Source organism: Perna viridis, chromosome 8, assembly GCF_037379345.1.
Source record: "Perna viridis isolate PV_CMFRI_1.1 ecotype Kerala chromosome 8, ASM3737934v1, whole genome shotgun sequence".
In the NCBI taxonomy this organism is placed as follows: Eukaryota; Metazoa; Mollusca; class Bivalvia; order Mytilida; family Mytilidae; genus Perna; species Perna viridis.
The window spans coordinates 46908766-46936140 of NC_142452.1; the positions used below are offsets into that span (position 1 = coordinate 46908766).

At 36.2% G+C, this 27375-nt stretch overlaps 1 protein-coding gene across 1 annotated transcript; it reads left to right on the top strand.

Annotated features, from left to right (window-relative positions):
- The first annotated feature begins 3919 nt into the window (after nucleotides 1–3919).
- Nucleotides 3920–25248, top strand: LOC148610757 (uncharacterized). Its single transcript, XM_088596109.1, has 13 exons — nucleotides 3920–4162; nucleotides 4478–4729; nucleotides 7124–7242; nucleotides 8874–9015; nucleotides 9998–10108; nucleotides 11062–11209; nucleotides 12016–12138; nucleotides 13224–13307; nucleotides 15252–15337; nucleotides 16686–16769; nucleotides 18742–18775; nucleotides 19472–24616; nucleotides 25140–25248. The coding sequence occupies exons 1-12, from the start codon at nucleotides 3992–3994 to the stop codon at nucleotides 24604–24606; spliced, it is 6489 nt and encodes a 2162-aa protein (XP_088452235.1). The 5' UTR covers nucleotides 3920–3991; the 3' UTR covers nucleotides 24607–24616; nucleotides 25140–25248.
- Nucleotides 25249–27375: the final 2127 nt, after the last annotated feature.

Here is a 27375-nt window from a genome sequence, read left to right on the forward strand (position 1 = left end):
ATCATACAAAACTGAATTTGACACTTTTACACATGTTATAAATACACATTATCATCATCATCATAAATATCCTTTGAAGTGTGTTCGAACTTCACTAACCACTCGAGCGGAGACTGTCCTTTCTCTGTTCAAATAAATCGCGTTTAAATACTGAATATTTAACAATTTTCTATGTCTTGTTAAGGTACATGTACAGGTATATATAAACACACAGACTGCTTCTCTTTTGGCATTTAAATCAAAGATTTCGAAGTGATAATAAATTCGCCTGTTTTGGGTCTATCTCCATGTTTGATAAAAATGTTTAAATACTATTCAGTATAAGATTTAGGCAAATTAAACAATGTGACAGTAATATACACAGGTAAACACTACAATGAGAGGAAAGATATCATGTCCTTACACCAATACGTGGTCCAGTTGGTAGTAATGCGACTAGACCAGAGTTCTAGTCTCTGATCACTGACGGACTTTGTTCGAAATTGTCCATCTTTGACATTAATTTCAAGATATCATAGGAGTCCCTTTTTTACAGTATCAATACTATATCTGTGGTAAACCCAGGGGGCTGATCAAGAGCTTTTCAAAGGGAGTAGAAAAAAGGGGGATCTAGACTAGTCTCTGCACATTTTTTTACACAAATCTTTCAACAAAATGAAAAAATATGGATCCACCACTAAACCGGTACAAAAAATGTACCTATCGGAAATATTAAGCACGATTTCGAACAGTCAGTTTATGAATATTATTTTTACATAAAATGGAATGTTCACTTGCAACTATGTATTTTTGAATCATTCTCGCAACAGCTTTTTTTCTGTGTAATTTTGGCTAATTCGAATTAATCAAATTTATGTGCGACGTTTTGCATGACTTAAAGTCCAAGGTGTAAGCACTATCACTGTGTACAAATGCCATACTTTCAACGGAATGTTCGAAACTAGGATGTTATCGTTAATCAAAATAATTTTTACCTGCGTAGTCGTTATTGAGAATATCAAAAGAATAAAATTTTTGTTCTTACTTATACAGTAAATCATGTCCAATCTAAATCTTGAATAAACCGAAAACCTGTGCAATCTGAACCTTGAATAATCCGAAAACCTGTCCAATATAAACCTTAAATAATTCGAAAATCTGTCCAATCTAAACCTTGAATAATCCGAAAACCTGTCCAATTTTAACCTTGAATAATCCGAAAACCTTCCAATCTTAACCTTAAATAATTCGAAAACCTGTCTAATCTAAACCTTGAATAGTCTGAAAACCTGTCCAATTTTAACCTTGAATAATCCGAAAACCTTCCAATCTTAACTTTAAATAATTCGAAAATCTGTCCAATCTAAACCTTGAATAATCCGAAAACCTGTCCAATCTAAACCTTGAATAATCCGTAAACCTGTACAATCTAAACCTTAAATAATTCGAAAACCTGTCTAAATTATACACTTTTTGAAGTCCCTTGATATCAGTTTAAATTTATTTTGGACCTTTGTAAACTGAACACCTGTATTTACCGAACATTTTTTAAAAGTCCGAGGGGGTCGGTTTAGACGCGTTTTACTGTAGTGGGCGATAATAACTTAATAAAACTTTGTTTCAAACTTTCGCTTACCCTACCGGTGCACTTGGTCCATGCTCCCAGTTTTTAGTTGAGTCCAAGTTGCTCATTTGCTTCTGCTACTTTGTATGTATGATTTGAGTTACTTTATGTTCTTTGTTGTGTATGTCTGTATTTCTTTATCTGGTCTTTGTTCTTGGATTACATTTTTGACTACTGCTATAACCGTGGTTCCCTTGATTACTCTTTCGAAGGATATTGTGGTAAAATCGATTTTGGGGCCAATTCGCCAAAACGAGAGTGCATGAACTTTTTTTTCAATAAAAAAATAGAAAGTAACAGGGAAGAACTTGTCAGATATCCACCATGTCAACTGAATTTTAATAATTATATAAAATACTGTTTTTTTCTTGCAAAACTAATTATTTTGTCTGTACGTACGTTTACACAGTACATTTTGTTAATCCGATACACTCATGTTTTCAGTATATTAAGATGATTTTCAAGGAAAAACCAAAAAGCGATATCAGGAAGTGTTGCTACGGGAATTGATTTAAATAACCACAAATCTTATAGCTTTAAGAGGCAGTCCATGTGAAAATCAGGCACATCCTATAATATGGTAGATTTTATCCCACTGATTTTTTTTGTTGCAATTTAAAATAGATGTATATACATGTATCCTATATTATGTCAATTAGTATATCGACAATGTATGGCTAAAAATGATTTTAAAAGTTCAAGAATATATCGACCAAATGTTGCTCAAATTAAAGAGTTATGAATCTACCTTTCTTCAAAGAATTTCAATGCTTTCTATGTAATTTTTTTCTCTTTAATCGTAAAAGGTAATCAAAAAACAACCTTCGGCTTTGAGAAAAGATGCATTTGTGATATGAAATGAGTTAAACAATTTTGAAAACATAATTTGCCATTTGCAAGCCACTGCCTGGTTTTTGCCTGGACTTGATCCACTTTCAACAATATATTTTTTAATTTTTTTTATGTAGCAGGTAGAAAAATCTTTAATCTGTCTTTCCGTTATGTCATTTTGTAAAATTTGTGCTTATTTTTTATACCCGTTGTAATAACACTTCCTATTTATCCAACAATTTTCAACATGTTTGTATCAAAAAAGAAATCAGATTCGGAAGGTATGATGTGATTGTGAATCAATGGATTTCCAGATTGTTAAGATATTCGACTGATATGGACAATAAGTCAACTGTCGTTACATAAATCAACCTGATCAGGCATTTATATATAACATCTATTTTTAATTCCTTAACCTGATTAACTGAGTAATAAAAACAAATTAACATATTAAATTTTTATAGTTCGTTAGAATTTTATAAATTAAAAAAAAAAAAATATTCTTATAAGTCAACGTTTCAATATAATTCATTTTTCAAAGCGCATTTTCTTTCCTGTAGTGCATATGAACTATGAAAAATATTTTCCAAAATGCGTATATAAAGTCCAAAAAGGTTTGATGAGATTTTAATTTTAAATATTTAACCAAATAATGTTAGAACAGCTATTTGAATATTTGTTGTAAATAAAAACAAAGATCCATGTAGTCAGCCTTACATTACAAAACTATGTCACCTCAAGTACATATAATTTGAATACATGTAAATTTGTATGTATCTGTTAAAGTCAATACAGAAAACATGTTTTAGTGATGTTCAATTGACATTTTTCGATATGCCAGTGAGTTGTTGTTCAATATCAGACTTAAGTTTGTATCAAAATATTTTAATAGCTAAGATGTTTTTGTTTGTTGACATTTAATTAAGAAAACTTTTTCCAGAATTCGCACGTTCTATAGAAATGCATCTGCAGTAGAAAAGTTAAAATTATTTTGACAAAATGAATTTTGAGAAGTTTTTTTTCGAATAAACTCAAACGGACCATAAGATATCCATTCAGTGAACCTGTATTGCTTATTTTGAATAAAGATTCAGAATAAGCAGCGTTTTAACATCCCGAAAAATAGTTTACCCAATAGAGGCGATTGGAAACCTCTGGAAAAAAATTGTTGATTTTGTTCAAAATTTTGGTTGAGCAAATAATAGCAAGGAACTTCTCAGGAAACCAGCTTTTCAAAATCTCTGGATCTGTCCTTGAAACCTACACTGCATGCCTTTCTTGTTTTATGCCATATTTCCACCTCCATGTTTTTTTTTAATCATCTGTCTGTAACACGCCAATTTTGCACACTCCTTTAACCTGAATACACTGGTAACATGTGGTGATAAAACAGTATCACGTAATTAATTAAATAAAAGACAGTCGGACTTCCAGGACGACGTTTTGCGACACAAAAAGAGTTGTAACGTCATAAAAGTTATTGTAACGTTGAGCCATAGAGACGGATATCCAAAACAAGATGGCCGCAGCTAATGCGACGTAAGAAGCGTTTTGAAAATGAACCGCATGAGCCTACTTTCGCGTCCGAAAACTGCGGAGAAGGAGCAATGCTTACCCGCGGGAGATGGATTGCCGCTCTGGTCAGAAGTTCCACTGTATGCAAAATTACCGGTTTACCCTACGCCGAAGGGTTCCTACAAGCTTTGTACAACAAGTTTATGTGAACCGGTAAGAAAAAAATATTGCTGAAGTAACTCTGTTAACTGTGCATTTTTGAAACTATTGTATTTATATAACTTATAAAGAGTGTTAATACATTATAGCTGCTACATGTACATGTACGTTCTGCTGTACTGCCATAGAGTTAATGCAACATTACATATGAATAATTTTTCTGGATAATAAAATATTGGGACAGTTCTCAAATACATAAACTAAGAGCTACACATATGTAACAATATTCCACATACCAAATTATGATCGACAATATGTTTTGAAGTAGAAGGTGGCATTTGATATCTAACTTGTTTTCTTTGCTTTCAGAAACATAAGTTAGCCCACATTGACTTTGACCTCACAGATCCCTGCGGTCATTTGTCATTCAGTGAATATGAACCACTTCACGATCCTCACTTACGGAACCATTTTAATGTTCCACGAATGAGACGCCATCTTGTGCGGAATGGGTTCCTGTACAACGGTAAAGTGGTCTGCAATCTGAAAGAGTTCAACAAGTACCGACAGTATCTACGGAAAATGTTTCTTTTGGAGTTAGAATACAACAAACAGAAGCAGGTAAATCATGGCCCATTTAGAGTGGGACCTGATTTTTTCGACAAAGTAATTTGGCCAACATATGGAGTGAAAGAAAATAATATTCATTTTATACTCTTCTTATAACCCACTGACAAAAATCCACAGAAATCTCCTTGTATTAAACAAAATTTATGGGAAAAATGTTTGCACTACATGTAGCATGTGAACCCTAGCCCACTTCCAAGATCAGAATGTCTATGCCTATACAAAATCAATTCAGCCGTTGACTTCGGAAATGTGATTTTAGAATTGATAAATTTTATTATCCTCATACATGTATAAAGCGCGAGAGTACTAGTTTTATTTGTTGAGTCTGACAAATTTTACCTATAAGTTATCATATACGTCTGGGTAAAGGTCCTTTTATGATATACTCGTGTCCGTCCGTCCGCCCGCCCATCGTTTACGTCATGTAATTGTGACACAGTATTCGCTATTTCGAACTTTAAGTAAGGTACATGTAGTACTATACGGTTCAGTAAATTCTGAAAATTTGGTCTTATTTTGTCGTAATAAAGCTGTCTTGCGACAGAAATTTTAAGTATTTTTTTTCATAAAAAGTACATATTTTTTGTAGTCCTTGATGTGTGGAGGTTCAAGTAATTATTAATTCTAATATGACGGTCTTCAAAGCTTTTTAAAACCACAGCCATTGTAAAAAAGTGATAAACAAATGATCATCATTTCGTGCAAAACATAGGCTGTGTCCATTCAAAAATAAGAAGAAACAAGTGGTATTTGAATCGAAATAAACCACATAAACTCTATGTATCATCGTTTTACCACGGGCTGGCCATTTATGTCGTTATTCAACCACTCGCTACCACTCGTGTATCATCGTTTTACCACGGGCTGGCCATTTATGTTGTTATTTAACCACTCGCTACCACTCGTGTATCATCGTTTTACCACGGGCTGGCCATTTATGTCGTTATTCAACCACTCGATATCGCTCGTGCATCATCGTTTTACCACGGGATGGCCATATATGTCGTTATTCAACCACTCGATATCGCTCGTGTATCATCCTTTTACCACAGGATGGCCATTTATGTTGTTATTTAACCACTCGCTACCACTCGTGTATCATCGTTTTACCACGGGCTGGCCATTTATGTTGTTATTTAACCACTCGCTACCACTCGTGTATCATCGTTTTACCACGGGCTGGCCATTTATGTCGTTATTCAACCACTCGATATCGCTCGTGTATCATCCTTTTACCACGGGCTGGCCATTTATGTTGTTATTTAACCACTCGCTACCACTCGTGTATCATCGTTTTACCACGGGCTGGCCATTTATGTTGTTATTTAACCACTCGCTACCACTCGTGTATCATCGTTTTACCACGGGCTGGCCATTTATGTTGTTATTTAACCACTGGCTACCACTCGTGTATCATCGTTTTACCACGGGCTGGCCATTTATGTTGTTATTTAACCACTCGCTACCACTCGTGTATCATCGTTTTACCACGGGCTGGCCATTTATGTTGTTATTTAACCACTCGCTTCCACTCGTGTATCATCGTTTTACCACGGGCTGGCCATTTATGTCATTATTCCACAACTCGATATCGCTCGTGTATCATCCTTTTACCACGGGCTGGCCTTTTACAATTGTATGTCGTTATTTTAGCACTCGCTACGCTCGGGGTAAAACAATGCGGCATAAGTGGCTAGTCTGTGTTAAATAATGTATTTCATTGTCATAAAATCCAGTAGCCATAGTAACATACCGAAAAAAAAATATTACTGAGTTTCAGTACAAATCAGGGGTACCTTTTCCAAAAATAACAGCCAACTTTGGTGTGCAAAATAGTGCGCCTAAATATAACTACATAGTGCACCGTAAGCTAAATCACTATTGTTCTTCGACTCAACTATATTTTTCTTAATCTCGGCATTGTGTTGGCAACGGTTTTCAACTCATTTTTGTTTTCGGTATTTTTTATTTTTAATATATATACTTTCTTCGGAGTTTTTTGTTGGGTGGGTTCGAAGTTAGGGGACTCTAAATTTGCATCTGCTTGCAATATAGCGTATCACACTTGCATACCAGGTTTATTTTTTTTCAGATATCTTGTTTGAATGTTGTCTGTGTTTACGATTAAATTTGCGAAACTTTTTATGCATTCGTGAGTACAAAATGTTACTGTTTTAGGCAGTTACAACTAATGACTCATTTATGAGACTGTGTGTGCGGGATAGCGCTCCCCCTAAATAAAGATGTTACACTAGTAACAATTTTCAGTATAAAGTTTAATCTGTTTTAATATGCAATCTCTGACCTGTTTTACACGTGTAACTGGCAGGAAATGTAATACTTAACAATTAAGTTCAATATTTTTTTCCCTATTCATGTAAACAGGAATGTCTCCGAGAGGCAGCAAGGAGCGATTTAAGTGAAGCAGAGCAAAGCGTTACAAGAAAAAGACTCGAGCGTGTGAGGAAGAGAATGGAGGAATTAAAAAGTCTCAGAGAACAGAGGTAAAGCCTCTAATTAAATCGTGATTCCATGTTCATGCGCTTGGAAATTGGTTAGATGTTTTTTTTATACCCTGCCCCACTATTTTTACTTACAAAATGTAAGAACTTGTTCATCGATATAATATCTGTACTTATTATATAGTTAGCAGTGATTTACCGATTGTTCCCAGTGTAATATTTTTCGCTAATTCACACCGTGAAATAAATTCGGTAATTTCACTCTCGCGCTTGCTCCCGCTAAAACGTCACAACACAAATATCAATCCGTCGTTCACAAAATTTTAAATTTGTGTTGAAAATAACAATGAATAATGAATGAAATCTATCTAATAAATAGGATGATCAATTGGTTATCGTTAATAACCAAAATGAGATCATTCGTGCAAAGAACGCATTAAGATTTAAGTCGTGCGCGAAACAAGTTCCGCACACTCATTAAAGCTAGGCGTTCTTCGGCACTCATGATCATATTTTGGTTATTCACTCCTTCCAATTGATTATCCTATTATTAAAATAAAACACATCGCGGGACAAGTTTCATTAATTTTTACTGCGAATATATGTAGTAGATGAACGTCTGCTCAATATCAATCTGCAAAACGTAAGTCTAAGAGTAATCAAGGGAACCAAGGTTATAGCGGTAATCAAAAGAATGTAATCCAGGGACAAAGACCAGACATGGAAAACAGACATACACAACAATGAACATAAAGTAGCTAAAATCATACATACAAAGTAACAAAAGCAAATGAGCAACTCGGACTCCACTAAAAATTGGGAGCATGGACCATGGACAGGAAAACTGTGATCCGTTGAAAGGTCAATGCACGCTATCACAAGCGTTAAATTGTTCAGGTACATGCACATGTACCTCTGTGACGATCGAAATTTTACCTACTTTAAGGAGGTAGATCAGGGTAACAGAAATAACTCTTGAAATCATTGGTACATTGTATGTTTGTATAATATTCAGTTTCACCAAAGTCTATCAAGCTTTCATAGGAAACAGAATAAAATCAATCCCAGTTACTTTGATGCTTACATAGAATGATGTCAAATGCTGAATACAAACGTTCCAATGATTTGTAAGAGTTGTGTCCTTTATCCACCTTTAATATGCTGAATTCGAAATTGGTAAACAGATAAATCTGTTGAAATATATTAGTATTTTCTGGTATTATTTAATGTTAACATGTTTACCCGAAAATTAAAAAAAGAAAAAGTATGAATTCAACCCGTTAAAAGCGACCACAAATTCATCATCATATTCTTACCGTGCGCAAAAAACAGTTGAGCTTAGGACTGTAGAAACTAGAGAATGATACTTATTACTTGCATTATTATATAACGTAAATATGACTTTTTCATATTTCGAATTTTCCACATTTTGGAAAAAAAATTTTTTCACAAGAAATACATGTATCTGAACCCGCTTTCAATTCAACACAACACAATGCCTCAGCTCATACAACTGTACCACCATAATCATTCAGCATCTGCACGTCTCATTCTACAATTTTCGGTAATTCCGAACGGCCAATTAAAAAAAAAACTGATTGTTAGCAGTATTGGTTTTATATTATTTTTGAAGACGTTAAGTGTTTCCGTAAAAATAGTTTACTGTTTAACAGATACGAAAAAGGATCGCAAATGAAGTCAGAGAAGAGACAGCGCCGAATGAAACAGATGGAGTCCGAACGTTTGATACGAGAGACATTGAACAGACACGCCGAAAAAAAGAGAAAACATACACTACAACAGCATAAACAAATGGTAATTGTCAATCTATTATCAATTGTTTTCAATGTTTGGTCTTTATTCTTGGATTATATTGTTTTGATTTCCTCTAGAATCTTAGTTCTCTTGATTACTCTTTGCTAAGATTGGGATAAAGTTGTGACATTACGGTAATTTCAAGATGGCGGGAGGATTCGGTCTTCAGCTTTAACTCACTTAGGTAAGGTATTTTTTTTTTTATAAAATGTGCTTTCATCTTATGAAGGTATTAATGCTAATATACTTTTTATTACGCACACTCACAAGTGAGTTTCATATGCAAAGTGGACACAGAACTGTTTATAGGCGGTTTGTTGATATTTATCGAACGGTCTAAATATAATCTGGGTTGTAGGAAAGAAATTTGGAATGGTTACCTATCGTATTTCTGTTGCGCTTGGGGTTCATAAAAATTCTCAAATTGAGATTTTTCTCAAATCATTCAGTTTTCCTCAAACTCAGATCTCCAATTTCAAGGGATTTTGATTGGTCGAAATTTGAGTGAGGAAGGATTTGAGGAAAATCTCAATTTCAGATTCTTTGTGAAACCGGACCCGGTCTATTTAATTAGGTAAAGAAACAAGCTGCACAACACCGAAACGTGTATTTAAAAGGGGCCGGTGCTTCAGCTTGTGGCTCATGAACTATTGCACTGATTAGCTCATGTCAGATTGAGAGGAGAATTTCTATATGTGTGTCTCAAAGCTATAATGTATGTACAATCTTATTTTTCTCATTCCAGTTTGAGACGCTGTGATATGCAATAAAATGGGGAATCTACGTTACCCTGTATGGCCCATAAGCTACACATATATTTGCCATCTGTCGTATCATTCCTGATTACTAGGAAAAAGATCTGCTAACGAATATACAAGAAAAAGGGCTCCGTTTTATGAACTATGTGTCATCTGGTATATCATTTCAGATTGAGAAGAGAGGCCCGTTTTATGAACTATGTGTCATATGGTATATCTTTCAGATTGAGAGAAGAAATAAGTTACTGATGAGACGCTGGAACATGCAGGAAAGACAAAGACAGAGGAGGCTGAGTGATGCCAGACAAAAACGACTGAATGACCATAGAAGGAAGGTGTGTATAGTCTTCAGACGAAAAAAATAGATTTTTCGTCGCTCACGTTCGGTTTTTGTGGCGCCAAAATGTCAACAAATTTTAAAAATGCTTCATATGATATTAGAAAAAAGGTTCTAGTTTAATTTAAATATAAACTAGACACTGATAAAATCTATTCAATAAGAAGTATAATCAATTTTCTGTGGTTGAAAGCCAAAAAAAAAATAATCACTCACGCCTGCAAAAGCGCTTGAAGATTTACAACGAACAAACCCGCGCACTCTCTGCCAGCACTTGCAAATATAGATTCAACAAAGAAGCATGCACAAGAATAAATTTAAATGTAAGAAGCCGATTTTTCCAGGTCAAAATTTTTGACAACCTACAAACTTTCATACATCATACTTTTGACAAAGAAAATCAATTTAAGTGGTAATTGAGATTGGGAAAAATTAGTATAATATTTTAAGACTTTAAATAATTGAATACAGTTGAAAACAAAACCCAGCCAGTTTTTCAGTTGATAAACAATGTAGACATATAACCCTATGCATGTTTCTTAGATGGACCTGCCCTTAAACCCCCTTTTCCGATTATTATCATATAGTTCTTTTAATATGGCATAACCACCTCGGTGATTGCATGCTCGCCTTCGGGAAGTTATGGGCTTGATCATGCACCGGCCGAATCACACCAAAGACTTTAAAGACTTGGTAGCAATGCTTTTTCCAAGCATGCAGCATTTGAGGGGATAGAAACTCGGAGTTAGAATAATGTGTTCGAGTGGTATGACATGCCTATATGCGGGTTGTTGCTTCTGTGAGCTAGCACAATACTGATCCGGTTCAGCGTAGTGAACTAATAACAAGCAGGATCAGTTCGAATCAATCGATCTCGTCCTGAAATGCTCGAAATATCTGCTATTGTACGTTAAACATCAATCAATCAATCAAAACTTTATGGTATTACAGATTCAAGAATCTTGGGACACCCGGATCAGAAATCAACAGCTGATGATTAATCGAGACATACAAGCTCAGCGAAGGATAGATGACGAAAAGAGCGAGGGTATTGCCACTTTACAGAGGCGGGTGGACGCACAGAGGCAGAGGTTAAAAGGTTAATAGCTTGACATTTAAGAAAGGGTTAATTGAATAAAAGGAAATAATTTACTCATAGTAGTAAACCGTTTTACAAATAAACGTTTAATGTGAGATGGAACAAGGAACAGGTCATTGAGAAAGTAATGAAAGTAACCAAGATTCGAGCGGAAACCAAACGAATGTATTTCAATGATTAAGACTTGACAAGGGAATAAGACAGATACAACAAAGAACCTGAAATAACCAAAATGACACCTTTACATAGCTAGAAACAAATGTCAATGAGAAACCCGAACTCCAATTAAAACTTGAATCATCGACCAGGTGTACCGGTAGGATAAGCGTCCCCTGCTTTTCTAGAAACACCCGCCGAGTTGCTCATAAAATATCACGTCCGAAATAGACGAAATAAGGAGGAAATCTATGACACTGTAAACAAATCGGTGCAGATGGATACACAATGTGTGATTCGAGTGACTTAAACCATGTAGAGTCTTATATGCAATGTGTAAATAAAAAAATACCCTCTTAGTACAACCACCTGCAATAATAGTTTCTGTTCGTTTGTCATTCAATCGTTCGTCTTCAAACAAATCTTAACGCATTCAACTCAGCTTCGGTTGGCATATTTTTGTATCAATTTTATATTCACGACTTGTTTTGTTTTCTAATATTTCAGCAGCTTTGTAGGACTTCAACATCCTGTTTGAATAGAGTGGAGCAAATTCCACACCACACTACGTCCACCTTCTGTCTCTTTGTCGTATAATTCTTTAAAAAAAGATAGAAGTGTCCATAATTTTCATTGATTTTGTTTTCTAGATGAGTTGGAGTCGATTAGAAACAAGAAAAAACTAGAACAAGAAGAGAATGAGAGGAAACACGCCCAGCGTTTGGCAGAGAGATTAGCCTTAGCAGATATAAGAAATATGGCCAGGCGGAATGGTAAATATCAGTGATAACAAGTAAGTTCGGTTGGGGATATCAATCATAATACAAAATGTAATGGCAGAGAGGAAAGGTGGGTTTGCATACATATTGGCAGATCCAGAAAGGGGTGAACTTCTTATGCTCAAAAAGTTTGGTTGATTATATTATTAAGAAAAACTGGAAATCACTGGAGCACCACCTCATATAAGTGAGTCAGCATGTCCCATTTCTGAAATTTCTAAGAAGCGTTGGATTAAGTTCGTGAGATGAGTACGTCTATATACTCAGACGTTTAGCGGTGGATATAAGAAAAATCATAGTGGTTTGGCATAGTGGCGAGTAGAACTGACAACAAAGAGTTACAAAGTGGCGAGTAGAAATGACAACAAAGAGTAACAAAGTGGCGATTAGAACTGACAACAGAGTAAAAAAAAGGTGATTAGAACTGGTAACAAAGAGTAACAAAGTGGCGATTAGAACTGACAACAAAGAGTAAAAAAGTGGCGAGTAGAACTGGTAACAAAGAGTTACAGAGTAGCGATTAGAAATGACAACACAGTGTAACAAGGTAGGGAGTAGGACTGGCAGCAATGAATTACAAAGTGGCGAGTTGAATTGACAACATTATTTAGCGTTACAAAAAGACGAAGAGTTCTGAAAACTCATAGTTACAAAGTGGCGAGTAGAACTGACAACAAAGAGTATAGAGGTGGCAAGTATTGATGACAACAAAGCATTACAAAGTGGCGAGTTGTGTTGACAACTCAGTGTTACCAATTCTAGAAAAAAAAACAAACACTGGAAACAACTTTAATTAAAATATTTCTTTAATGAAGACTACAAAAAGCTGGAGAAAAAATTGCCAGTAACGTAATTTATTTCTATTGAATGGTTGTAGTTATTCAAAAAGGATGCATTTGTGATATGAAATGGGAGATTTTTTTAAACAAAATTTGTCATGCACAACACAGTGCCTGATTTTTAAGTGGACACCCCCTTAAACACATCCTTGCCACTATACCCTCTTCATCTTTCTTACTAAGATTTAATTTTTATATGTACACGTACTTATATGTATTTTATTTATTGATTTATTGCAGCACGGAGGCGTGGTAAGCCCAAGTTTCTAAGTATGTGGGGAATAATGTCAAGCCTGCGCAGAATGGAATTTCAGGACATTAAAGGTAGCCGAGTTTTGTGAAAATTGTTGTCATTTAGGAGATAAGACGTTTTGCACGTTATAAGTAACATTCCGATATCGGGTAAATGTTACTATTTCTGCTAAGTTATCTCGCCATGCAGCTTCACCGATTTCTGTCTTGAACGATTAAATATGTAAGAAAAAAAACAATAAAACTTGTGCATGGTGTTAAATTTTAATACAAGTTCCAAATACTTCAATTTTTAGAATGAATTTCCATGTTTGCATTCATAAACGTCATGTCGAACGTTTAAGTTTTTGTCCGACATGGTCGCATTTTTTGGGTCTGTACGTCTAAGTCTTGCTGAATCGGTCTTTGTCGTATTTATTACTACAATTGTGTAATCCGGGTACAGAATTATAAACTTAAATGTACCCATGTGTTGTACAATTATGTACCATTTCATATTAATGTCTGTAAACCAACGAAGATGCAAAATGGCTGTCTAATAATTTTTTTAACATGGCATGTCCTAAGTGATTTTCATATTTTTAACTATTATAGCGAAATCATTTTTATAGGATAAAAAGTACATCAAATATATTTTAGACAGTAGTTCCCGCTAACTGGAAATTTTAGTATTGTTTGGACAGCAGCAACTTTTGAAAAACTAAAGCGAATTCACAACGGGAAAACGGCGTTCAATTTTCTGTCGATCTCAAAATAGGAAAATTTGTAAAATAAAAGAATTCGGTCAACTGAATGTAAAGATAATCCGTATTATCCTGCAATGACTTCATTAATGGGCAAATAACGGGTGCCAAATAAATTTTGCTTTATTTGCATAGTAGCATTGTGCTCCGCCCATCAAGCACAATCACGCGCCTCACAATCTCCTCTGTCAATCTGTTAGTCAAAGCGTTCTGAAGACATTGTGCCATCCTTCTCCCAAAAAACACATCTAACCGTGTCAATTCAATGTTTTACGGCGCCACTTTGAACATTGCTACTTTGAATGTGTACACTTACAATCCAACAAATCAATAACTGTCAAAAGTGAAAGTAGGTCACGGAAGAATTTATTTCACATCAGAAAAAAACATGTTAAATGGCGGAAATTGCTGTTTAATTTTGAATATTTATGTTATGTTTATGACTCCTTTAAAAGAAAAAGTTACAATTTACTATATTTCGTCAAATAATGTCCATCTCTCAGAACTACTTCTTGTCGCGGGTTTTTAATGAACGGCAAATGCTTGGGGGCCCACGACAGCTTCCTACTTTTGAATTAAATACTCTTAACAACACAAAACCATCAAAAATGACTTATTGCAGGATAAACACAATATTAGTGTATTACAGAAAATATATAGAAAGTATTTGTATTCGGCTCGGAAAGGGAGTAACTGCTCGGCAGAGCCCCGCAGTTACTTCCCCTTCCTTAGCCTCATATAAATACTTTCTATATTTTTTCTGTATTCCACTAATATTGTATATATATTTCCTTTCTCCAGAAATTATATGCTAATTACCATTCATTTCATACAAAAACAACAATTGAAAAAAAAGAATTATTTTACTGTCCATTAAAATGAGAATGTAACGAGGCAATTCTATCCCTAACCTGTGTCCATCTTGACTAAATAGAGCACTGACTTCCTAGGGGAGGTGATGCACGTATTCTGAAAATGCTTGAAACTTTTTCATTTGGGGATAATTTTCTTTCAATTTCTTCGTTAATTTAAATTTTGATACAAATAGATGCAACATTTTTGGGGTAGATATTATCTCCAATTATTTTTTTTCGGATACAAAGAAAATTATGTGATATTTTTAAAGGAATAGAAAGACTAGTTTTCAATTTAAGATTATTTATGAAACCGGGCCAGGATTGATCAAAATTTGAGTTCAAGGAAAATTTGAGGAAAATATCAGTTTTGAATTTTAATATGAAGCCGGACTTTCATCCATGCCTGCATTTTTCAGAACAACAGTCGCAAAGACTTTTGAACATTTTAGCGGATGCATGTGATGATATGACAGTCCTCATAGAAGAAACTTCTGCTGACGATGTGAGTTTATTTTGTATTTTTCTTCATAAGAAATGGACTCGAATCAAAATAGTTTATTACTAAGAACTTCATTTTGTTCGTTATCAAAAGGTTTTTTTTTTATTTTGAGTTTTTTGAATGGCGACGTGCGGACCTATCAACGTCCTATTGACGTCATAATACCAAAGCAAGTTAAACAAAATAATTTGGTTTGCTCAAAGAGAACCAACCAATCAGAAAGCATGTTACAAATCAAATAATTATGTAAAAACAATTCCGGAAAGCACGTAAAGTAAAACATTCGTAAGATAATGAAATCTTTTGGAATGTAATTTTTTTCACCTTAGATGGATAGTGCTGAATTTACATTTTCTATTGATTATGGAAGGGAGCTTTTATCTTTTTAACCATTACTGTGCCTTTGGGCCTAGTAGGCCTATATACTGTTGAGTGCTACGTACATGAGGACATATTTCTGCCCAATAGTCAGTGGTAAAAGAGTAATCAAGGGGACCAAGATTCGAGCAGAAATAAAAAAAATATAATCCGAGGATAAAGACCAGACGGGAGAAAACACACACACAAAGAAAAAGAACATGACATAACCAAAAATAACACACACAAAGAAACAAAAACAAATGAGCAACCTGTATCACCAAAACTTGGAACATGGACCAAGTGCACCGGTTGGATAAGCGTCTTCTGTTTTTTTTCTAGAATCACCCGACAAGTTGCTCATGACTTGTAAAGGCCGGGGTAAACGAAAGATGAAAGGAAAACCATAACACTGATGGTGCAGATGGATACACCATAACAATTAATAAGTTCATGATGACGACCATAAAACTCATGTAGTAATGAATTCAATCTTGTAGAAACATAGCCCGTTCTAAAGGCCTAATGATCTTACGATCTGATTGAAATACATAGAGACAACTATTTCGCTGTACCTGTGTATAATGTTGTTTTGGGGTGAGCTGCAGCCTGCCTAGTGGTATTAGGTCTGGGGTGAGCTGCAGCCTGCCCTGTGGTATTAGGTTTGAGGCCAGCTGCAGCCTGCCCTGTGGTATTAGGTTTGGGACCAGCTGCAGCATGTCCTGTGGTATTAGGATTGGGCCAGCTGCAGCCTGCTCTGTTGTATTAGGTTTGGGGCCAGCTGCAGCCTGTGTGGCGTGAGGGTTTCCTTGTTGTTCACTGACGACCCACGGGTGACCTTGAGCTGGCATTTGTTGTGCATTCTCCTTATAAGTAAAGTGTTTTTAAGTATTTGTATTTGATTTCTTCTCAAAGTCTGATGGCGGTGGACATGTGAAAGGAACGCTTTTGAATTTTTTTTATACTTTCACATTCATTTTTGTATGTATTTTAGTGGGAAGATATTGTAGACGAAGAGGAATACTTACACCTAAAAGCCAGAGAAATTGTAATGAATGTGTACGAACAAGTGAAACAGGTTAGGAAGGAGCTTTTAGCATGATCATGATTCTTTTTCTGTTTAATTCATGAAACTTGATCGATTGATTGGTTGCTTGATTGATGACAATTTAACGCTTCATATTTTTTTGGCAGAGAAGACAGTCGCTGCTGCAACTTAAATTATTTCACATGTATATGCTCATGCTGGAATTAAACCAGTAGATAGGCGAATTCAAGCCTGGTGCGCATCATCCCGTTTTTTTTCTGAAAAAGTATTGGTTGAAATGAAAGAAAATGATTGGATCGTGAGTGTGCCTAAACTTCTTTGGGCAATCAGTGCACCCTCCCGTTCTGCAATTTCTGCATCCGTCCCTTACACTCAAGTAACACTATTATTATACTACTGATGCGGTCTAGCATAGAGACTATCGTCTTATTTCAAACAGTGTAAGCATAACATTGAAGGGAAGTTAATTTTGTCATAAAAAGGACACACACATATACATAAATTGAAATGAAAATAATGCATCATTCAAAATTTAATTTTAAATGTAAATATCAAATACGTTAATCTCATTGGATAATCAGCTTTACAAATTATCTTATGGTCAAATACAATTATACTCCTGGTTTCTTGTTACCTGACTGACTCATGCCTTGGACCCCCGCCCAACCCCAAACAACCCGACATTTCACTGACGGTAATCAATTTTCAATTTCCAGAAAGTCCTTGTGGTTGATATAATATATTTTTGAAGTTGCTTCCTATAAAAATTTGGGGAAAAAAATAAAATCTCGACCTACCGACCCATTTTTACATGTAACAGGAAGCATAGCTATAATTTCATTCGGACTAATGAGTCGAAACGCATTTCTACTATTCATTTAGGACATGTTCACATATATCGCCGTGTCTTGCCTGTTTTCTATCCATCAAAAAAACTTAACGGTGTTTGCCATCATGGCAAGAGAAACATTTCAAATATCAATATAAGTGGTGAATGCTGATTTTCTACACCTCATCTACTTGTAAAAGTATTGAGCGGTCGCACATTTTGGACATGAAAGCGCTAGCAGCTTCATTGAATATGTACTACTGTTAACGCTTTTACCGTCGATAAAACATAAAAAGATGAAACTTTCGATTTATAAAATAAATGTTCATTTACATTTGACCGATGTAAACTTATGGTATTATAAACTTTATATACATTATTGTTTTATTCCGGATATGTATTAAGGAGTAATCAAGGGAACCAAGGTTATATCGGTATTCAAAAGAATGTGATCCAGGGACAAAGACCAGACATGGAAAACAGACATACAAAAAAAAAAATAACATAAAGTAACTAAAATAATAAATACAAAGTCACAACAGCAAATGAGCAACTCGGACTCCACTAAAAACTGGGAGCATGGACCAGGTGCACCGGTAGGGTAAGCGTCCTCCTTTTCTAGAAAGACCGACCGGATTGCTCATAAAAAGTCAAGTCCGTGGTAGACAAAGAGGAAAGGAAAACTATGAGACGTTGAAAAATTCAGTTTTCATGGCGTAGATGGATACACCGTAACGATCCGCGAGTTCATGACGACGACCATAAAACTTTTGTAGTGATGACTTCAATCTTGTAGCAACATAACCCTTCATGCTCCAGAAGCCTATTTGTTAACATTCTAGCGCAAGACTTGTTTCAATATGTTTCAGGACCTAATGCTAAAGATTGGTGGATCGATGTATAACCCCGACGTCACGATATATCACCCTCCTCTAGAAAATATCACCCTCTGACGTCACGATATATCACACTCTCGTATTCAATATAATATAACACATACTGCCTGTAGTAGAGGGTGTTACGCATTGTATCACGCTTTGTAAGTATATCATCCTCGACTTCGTTTCGTGTGATATATTTACCTCGTGTGATACTACAGTGTAACACCCTCTACTACAGGCAGTATGTGTATAATACTGGATATGTATTAAGACTTGTTTCAATATGTTTCAGGACCTAATGCCAAAGGCAGATGAAGATTCGAAAGGTAATTTCAGTTTGTGAACATTGAAGAGTAATTGAGACCAACTAAGTATGTGGTAGAAGAACGGATTTTTACATTTAAACCACTGAAAATTAAAACAAACAGATAAAAAGCGAAAAAAACCCAAACACAGTGACTCAGTCACTCAGTTTCTTCTAAAACAATGAGCATGATTGTTCTTTGTGCTGATGTGACTGATTTACCGACGGTTATGACAAAAGCATTCAAACGCTTTTTAATCTCCACTGATATAATCACGCCGCAGTGGAAGAGTGAGGTTTAGCGCGCTTTAAAACCTAGAATTGACCCACTATATCGTCTGAAGTGCCTGTACCAAGTCAGGACCATTGCGGAACCAGCTGCTCCGGTGGTGTAATATCTATTTTGCCAGGTTTATTTTGGACTTGACTTGATTATAAATGGAATTACTGTTCGGTAATTGTGTCGCTACCCTTACTTGTATACATACAATAGTCACGTGCAGTCGGTCGAGCGGAAATCTGGTGATAGTTAACATATAATATATGTCATGAATCACTATTAAAAACCAACAACAACGACAATTTAATTGTATGTATCTCCCACTTATGCTTGAAATTATACAATGGACCAAAATTCATATATATATTTTGGACAACTTACGTTTTTTTTTCTTATCATGCATTTTACACACTTCAACATGGCTTACATTCTTTTTAGGTCATATATCATTCCGAAGCCGCGCATCTGTGATACCAGGTGGCAGTAATGAAATTATAGATCGGGAATTAAAGTCCGTGGAAGAGCATGTCTTGACCCCCGTCCCTTCAGCATACGAACTCGAGGCTATCAGACTGGTAGAGGCCAAGGAAGATGAAATGATACGGCAAGAGGAGATGAAACTAGCTGAGACATTATTACAGCGTTTGTTAGCTGATGTTAATGACAAAAAGCTAGAAAGAGATGAGATCGTTAAATTAACAGAGTATTGCGTTGAAGTCGTACAAAGAAAGGACTACCAGAAAGCTGTGGAGAACGACGTGGAGACCAAAGATCTCAACGAATACCAAGTTTCTGGTATAGCGGATAAACTCGTAAAATTCACGCTAGAACATTTACTTGACGATATCAAGAGCGGTGGAGTGAGTCATGAAGATTTGACAAAGCTAACAGTGTCTGTTGTCGGTAATAAAAAGTACACGGATGACTATCCTGATAAACAAATAGATCAATTTGCTGAGAACACTTTGCAGGATATTACAGAAGAGGAACCTCGATCAGGGTCACCAGAAAATGAGATCATTCTGAACGAATTTATTGTTAAAACTATCAAAACATTGGCAGATGATGTTGAACGCGGTCGCCTATCGAAAGAAATTATAGAAGACATGTTGAGCCTTTTGACGGCTGAAATGGGTGATCATTTAACACAGGAAGCGGCAGAAGAAATCAGCTTGAAATCAGTTCTTCACAAAATCATCGCAGATCTCGAAAACGATAAAAGTGAATCCCTTTACCGCGTTGTACACGCTTTTGTTTCTTCGTATCTTAACTATAGAGAATCGTCACAAGAGTCATTAGAGGATCTAGTCAAAACTGTCATCGAAAGAGCTCGCGCTGTCGTATCTACTGATCAGGACGCAATCGAATCTTTGTCAAAATTGGCCGAGGAAATGAGTTCACAATCATTATCAAGTGCACAAATATCTTCCATTGCCAATGAGGTGATTAAAGCCACAAGTCCAGAGGAGAGGTCATTGTCCGAAGTTGCCAGGACGATCGTGGAGGAGGCGATATCTAGTGCTAGGGAAATCGTAATGCAAGCAACACCATCTGACCTAAGTACAATTGCGTCGTCGCTTACAACGTCGATTAATAGCGTCTTACACGAGCCAACAACTGAAGTGCTAAAGAGAGAAGATCCTTTCACCAATAGCGTTGCAATGTTCGTCACTGATGTTCTCAATGTTGTTTTTAAGAACATGGAGAAAGGGTATTTTACGGAAACAGATATATGTGATATGATGAACAGCGTTAAAACGATTCTTCACACACGAGATGACAAAGATAAAATCTTAGCGGATCACATTAAATGTATCCTATCAGATGTTTCTAGCGGTGAAATGAACGACACCGAATTGCAAAACGTAGGACAAGAGCTGATTCACTGCGGTAGACGGCTCCTAGGAAAACCATCTAAACAATCCCGCATGACGCCATCTTTTACTAGCACCGCCATAGCAGACGACGTCACGGGTCATCTCTTTCAGTCCTTACAGGAATTATTTCAAAAAGGGGAGATCAGCAAAGAAGCTTTAAAGGAACTCACACAATGTATTCTACGCTCCGGTTCTTCCGTTTCATTGACGGCATCTGGAAAACTTCACGGGAAGTCATCAACTGAATCTCTGTTGGCAAAATTATCTACGACAAAGTACCCTTCACCTTGTGATTCCAGAATAGCTGAAGAAGTAGTCAGATGCACAGTCGATCAAATAAAGAGGGATATTGATGATGGAAAGCTTTCGAAATTCAGCATGATTTCAATGGCTAGTTCTGCTATTTCGTTGTTTTCGGGAGTCGAAAATCGAAGCCATGACCTTAACACACTTTTGAACAGCATTCTTGATAAATTGAGAGAAGAAAAACTAACGATTAAAGAGGTGAAAGCTTTGTTTCGTGCTATCGTCCGAAAATACCAATACGACCTTGACGTTATGTTCACTGACAGGGAACTCACATCCGCTGATTCCCAGTTAGCTGAAACTTTGATTCGAGAAACAATTACGAAGATAGATCGAGATATCAGGTCGGGTAATATCACAAATGAAGATATGATGTTGTTTGCTGACGAAACGAAACGATCTGGCAAGGAAACGCCATCTGATGTTATCAACTTGGTCTTATCTGTTATACAGCACTTGAAAAGGCAAGTCATAGACAACATGGCGGACGAAAATCTAATGAGGTTCCTGGAAGTTATTGATGCAGAACACAGCAACGAAATCAAAGAAGGATCAGGGATCACAAAATCTGTTGACCTCATTTGGTGTGATATTGCATTGAACAGACACTCATCGATCTATCTAAAGAGAATTTTGGAGAATTACGTCACGCAGCAAGGTACGGAGGGTCAAATTATGGTACTTGGTGACATAATGCAAACGATGAACATTGGGGTATTGTCACACTTTGTCAAAATGACGGTAGCCGAAGTACTGAGTGATATCCGTAAACAGCGAATCCAATCAGGTGGAGTTACAGTAGATACGGCTCTCTCAGAAACAGGAAGATTAATACAAACTGCATCTTCTATAGTCGCCAATAAGCTCGTCCAAAATCTTCTCAATAGGATAGAAAAGACTGTTTTAATAGGAAAGACTCTTTCATCTGACCAAGAATTGGTACCCTTACATTCAGAATCTCGTCATGGCGGTCAAACTTTTGCCAATTTCGAGAATGAACTTCTTATGAGAATATCCTCTAATGAGATAGGAGGGCACATTTTAGAAACTCTAAACAACATCATCTCTAACATGAGACTGGAGCGATCTATTGATAGATTTCATCACTTGGCTGGTGACGATGCACATAAAAGAATGTCGTCAGGTGTGATTGAGGACTTTGTTCTAGAAACTCTCCAAGATATTGTAGAGAGTATGCAGGATCACCTCTCCCTCAATGAACTACAGGATACCCAACAGATGTTGACAGATGCCAGTAAGACGTCTATTTTTGTCATGGACGCAGTCAATAATATCCTTAAGGAAATGTCAGAAGAAATAAAAGCAGAGGAACAACAAAGAAAACAAGAAACGTCTATGAGTGTAGAACGAGATACATCAACGGCATCACTCGAGGCAGAGGCTGTGGTTGTTGGTACTTTGCATACCATCATCCAAGACTTCATAGGCGATGAAGATACTACGCAAATCACTGTAAGCAATTTTAAGTTTGATAAGGAACCTAAGACAGGCACGGTGATTGGTACTCTGCAGAGTTTGAAGAGAGACATTGGCACACCTAACAACGCTGCTGTGCGAGATGCCGTTACCGACATCATTCAGTCGACAGTAGAAGATGGAAAGCAAAAAGAGGACGATAATTTCATTGAGGATACAATTGACATGATAATTCACACTTTAGAAAGGAACAAATTGAAGCCTAATGACTCGCCACGGCGATACTCAAACTCCTCCCTTGAGACAGACGATACGCTAGAATTACTTGTTGTTCCTGCTGATGGAAGCGACACCATTCTGTTGGATGGCCGCGCACTAAGCCTACAAAAAATGGCGGAAATGACATCAAAAATGCTTAAACTGTATGAGGAAAATCCGGTCAGTCCGTACCATTCCGGTCAAGAGCTTGTTGGTCATATTTCTACAGAAAAGGTAGCTGAGTTAATTTCTGAGGCTGTCTCTAAGACATTAAGCAATATAGAGACTGGAATATTGTCAGAGAAAGAAATTCATGACTTGGCAAATGTGCTCTCGGAAATTTTTCCTGTTGAAACCTTAGAAGAATCTGGACAATCGTCGGATCACCAGAAGGCGTCAGCCTTTGATGAAAAAAGTGTAGAAAACTTTGTAATGGCAGCTTTAGAAAAAGCAAAGCAAGAGCTTGTGTGCGGATCATTGGACGAAGAAAAAATAATTATGGCCGTTCAGAGTATAACACATGTCCATAGACACGGGTCAGATACCCAGACCAGTAAACGTTCATCTTTGACATCTATGTCATCAGAAATGCTTACAAAGCTTGTTAAGTCAGTCTTGTCAAATATTGCAAATGCATTTTCAAATGAGGATCTAGCGATTTGCGATGACACGAAGAAAAAGCAAGGTTCTACAAAGTCAATGTCCTCACAGACAAGTGCCTCAAGCTTCAGTAGTTCCAGTACAAAGAAGGGGAATGTGAACCCAAATGCAACTAACAGATTGTTGTCAGCTCATTCTAGCGAATACGTTGAGCACCAGAAGAAAACTACTCCAGTCCCAACGCTGCAGTCGTTCTGTGACGTAACCAACACAAGGACATGTTATGTTAACGGCTTCGCACAGCAAAAAACCCACGATTTTTATGAAGAGACACTTGGAAATAAAAAACCAACGTGCATGGTAGCCCCACAAAAGGCAATACCAAAAACACCAAAGAAGAATAAAAGAAATGTGAACGTTGGTAGTACGTATGTCGGCAGACGTGATGTTAGAAGAGATAGCCCTTTACCAGTCAGCAGACACACCACACAGAATCGTGCTTCTGTAACGCACGAGACCCCTGCCAATCAGCGTCAGCATAGATCTAATGACGGTGCTAACAACAATCCAGCTAGATCTATTACTAGACCAATACTTCATCCGAACACACAGGCACAGCAACTTCCTCCCGAAAGGGCAGTATCTGTACAGAATCGTCCGACTCCATCAATAGGGTCTACTAGGGAAATAACATCAAAGAGGCGATCTGTTTCATCAATGAATAGCTCTGAAACAACCAGTCCTAATATGAAAAATCAGGCAACTGCTAGCAAGAAAACCACCCAAACCAGACCAAATACTTTGTCGAAATCTATAGTTTCGGGAACTAAAGAGTCAGCACAACTCAGAAGTCTAATGCCTGATAAGGTGGTAAAAGTTCCACTCAGAACAAGCAAGATTTCAGGTGATAAGCACACTCCAAAATCACAAAAACAAGGAAGTGTCAAATCGAAAACAAATACAGAATCCCCCCTAAAATCCGAACCCGCCGAAGTCCGGTCTTTATGTGGATCTCACAAGACAAAAATAACAGTACGCCGTAACTCTGATGGCGATAATGACCAGCTTGATTTAAGAAGTTCCCATTTTAATTGAATACGGAAGAGTAAGTATATCGGGGAGTATTTGTATGGTGTCAAAATGTAGGTGTTTTTTCCCCTCTAATTATAACACAAGTCTACAATGTTGCTGAATATGCAATTGTTATGAAATTAATCAAGGCAATAGAGGGGTATAATTTGATTAGAAAAAAAGATCAGAATTCATGGCAAAAGCAAAAAAAAAATTAGAGGGTAAAGAATTTTCAGCTTTATTGACCGAGGACTTGCATTAGGACTTTGGCATCCCCCATTTACTGAACAAGGCATATTTTATAATAAAAATGTTGCACGCAAAAAAAATCCAATCCGACATCAAACCCTAGGCTCCGTCATGATACAAAATGGTAGGTACATTACTCTTGTATGAAGTAAATATCAGTCTGTATAATATATCAATCAGCTTTTTACATGTAATACCAATTTCATACTTGAAATCTTTTTTTCTTCTTCAATTTGAAATATTACAAAGGTAAATATTATTCTTAGTGTAATCAAATGGTTAATAGATATAATTTTTATTGTTTTCAGATAAACCTAACATAAGGAGAGAAGATACTTATGAAGTCCATGTTCCTATATTAATATACAATAAACATTTTATACAGTATTAAATTAAAATAGAGATTTGGTTGGAAAACTGGGTGACCCAGTCTGATGCATTTCACTTCTCATAATTGCATGAATCTGACTCTTAAATGACGCAGATTTCATCGTGGTCTTCGTTGCCTTAATCTAATTTTGTCGACTTTGGATGTTTGTCAACAAGTTGTCTGCCGCGCTTGCACATGATACTTTGTTAAAAATCAAAACAAAAACTGAAGTCTTCGAAGTCGCTTATCGTCAAATTTATAGTCACTATAATGATTTTGGCATACTTCCCTTAAACATCCGAAATGGTACAAATGCGATTTGCTCTAAATTGGGCGACTTCTGCTAAAATATTGATATTATTGCGTACTCTATCGTAACCGTTATGATCCGAATGGCTATATATAGATATCGGTGTGCTGATAATATATATGACCTCAATATAACCAATTGTAACGAACGCCGGTGTTTGAATCGGAAAATAGGTAATATTACATAAATTGAATTATTCAATGCTAACCGATCATCTTATCTTTTAATGTAAACTACAAACAAAAAACATGCATAGATACGTGTACGATGTTGTTTTATTTGGGTTGCTTATGATATTGAAAGGGAACCAGTTTATGAACAGCTGGCAATGAATTTTCATAAATATCGGGGCATGCTTATGTATACAAGCTATATATTCTTGTAACTAACCTCAGTACCTGTATTGGAAACCGGATAATGTTCAAAGCTAACTGATCATTTCATGTGAACTTCCCGTTCTCATACAAGCAAGAAGCACACGTAGAACACACTTGTATGATATTTAAGAGGTAGAGGTAGTACAATACAGTTAGGTCATTTCAGAAAATTTGGTCTCATTTTGTTGAAAAAAGGCTGTTTTGAGGCAGTCCGCACAGAAATTTTTAGCGTTTTGTCATAAAAAAGTGTATATTTCTGAAATCCTTAGTGTGTGGAGTTCAAGTCATTTATAAGTAATTTAGTAATTATTGTTATAAAATCCAGTAGCCATGGTAACATACTGAAAACAATATTACTGAGTTTTAGTACAAATCAGGGGTACCAAATACTATGTTTTATAAAATATCAGGCACTTAGGCACGACCACAGAATGAGAGCGTGCATGGAGTAGGTGGAAAAAGGGTAAAAATAATAAGACACTTTTCGATTCATTCTCTCACAATTTTAGTTCCATTAGTTCGTCCGAAATAAGATATTTTGAAAATCAGCCATCTGATGCTGAGGAAAGAGCCTAATGCGGCAGGGGACTGAAACGTTCCGGATACCATTCTTCATTTAAATTACACCTATTTACCATTACATTTATTACATCTGTCTATGTATAAATGCTTAACTACATTTAAACAATATATCCACCAAATTTCAACTTTTAATTTTGCAAGTTTTACAAAATTTGACCGGGGTAATTTGGTGTGCGAAACAGTGCGCCTAAATGTAACTGTATAGTGCACCAACATATTTATCTCGTATGAAACTATAACGCTGTGGTGGTAAACACGGCGAAGATCTGCTGGATTATGTGGCGTATAACTACACATTAATGCAAATCATATGCGAATATTAAATACAGAAATTACAAGTGCAAGAAGTCGCTAACACTATTAACGACTTAATGAATGCAGGTCATTAGTGTGTCTTTGTGTCGTTATTTGACATTTAGTTCTTTTTTGAAGGAGTGTCATCGTTCTATTACCATGGATTTTATTACTTTTGTTTTCAGGACCTTTCAGAGCTTACTTGAAGGCGTGTTAACACTTATTGAAGACCTTTTGGTGACCTTTTTTACTATTTTTATAAAGATTTTATTACAGTGGTGCATCTGTTTCGTTTCTCCATATGTTTTCCTTTTTAGTTTACCTGGTCCGAGTTGAGCTTCTGCCATCATTTGTCGTCCGTCCGTCGTCATTGTCATCGTAGTCTGTTAACAATTTAAAAAAAATATCTTCTGAAACTACTGAACGAAACAATATGGCACTTTGCACAGATCTTTCTTTTGGTATCTTGCAAGAGTAATGAAGGGAAACAAGGTTATAGCGACAATCAAAAGAATGCAATCCAGGGACAAAGACCAGACATGGAAAACAGACATACACAACAAAGAACATACAGTAACTAAAATCATACATACAAAGTAACAAAAGCGAAT

Excerpts from the sequence above, each read along its gene's own strand:
- LOC148610757 (XM_088596109.1), top strand. The coding sequence starts at position 3,992 with ATGAACCGCATGAGCCTACTTTCGCGTCCGAAAACTGCGGAGAAGGAG. Across the intron at positions 13,308-15,251 it reads GGAATTTCAGGACATTAAAG|AACAACAGTCGCAAAGACTT; the intron begins GTAGCCGAGTTT and ends TGCATTTTTCAG. Across the intron at positions 18,776-19,471 it reads GGCAGATGAAGATTCGAAAG|GTCATATATCATTCCGAAGC; the intron begins GTAATTTCAGTT and ends CATTCTTTTTAG.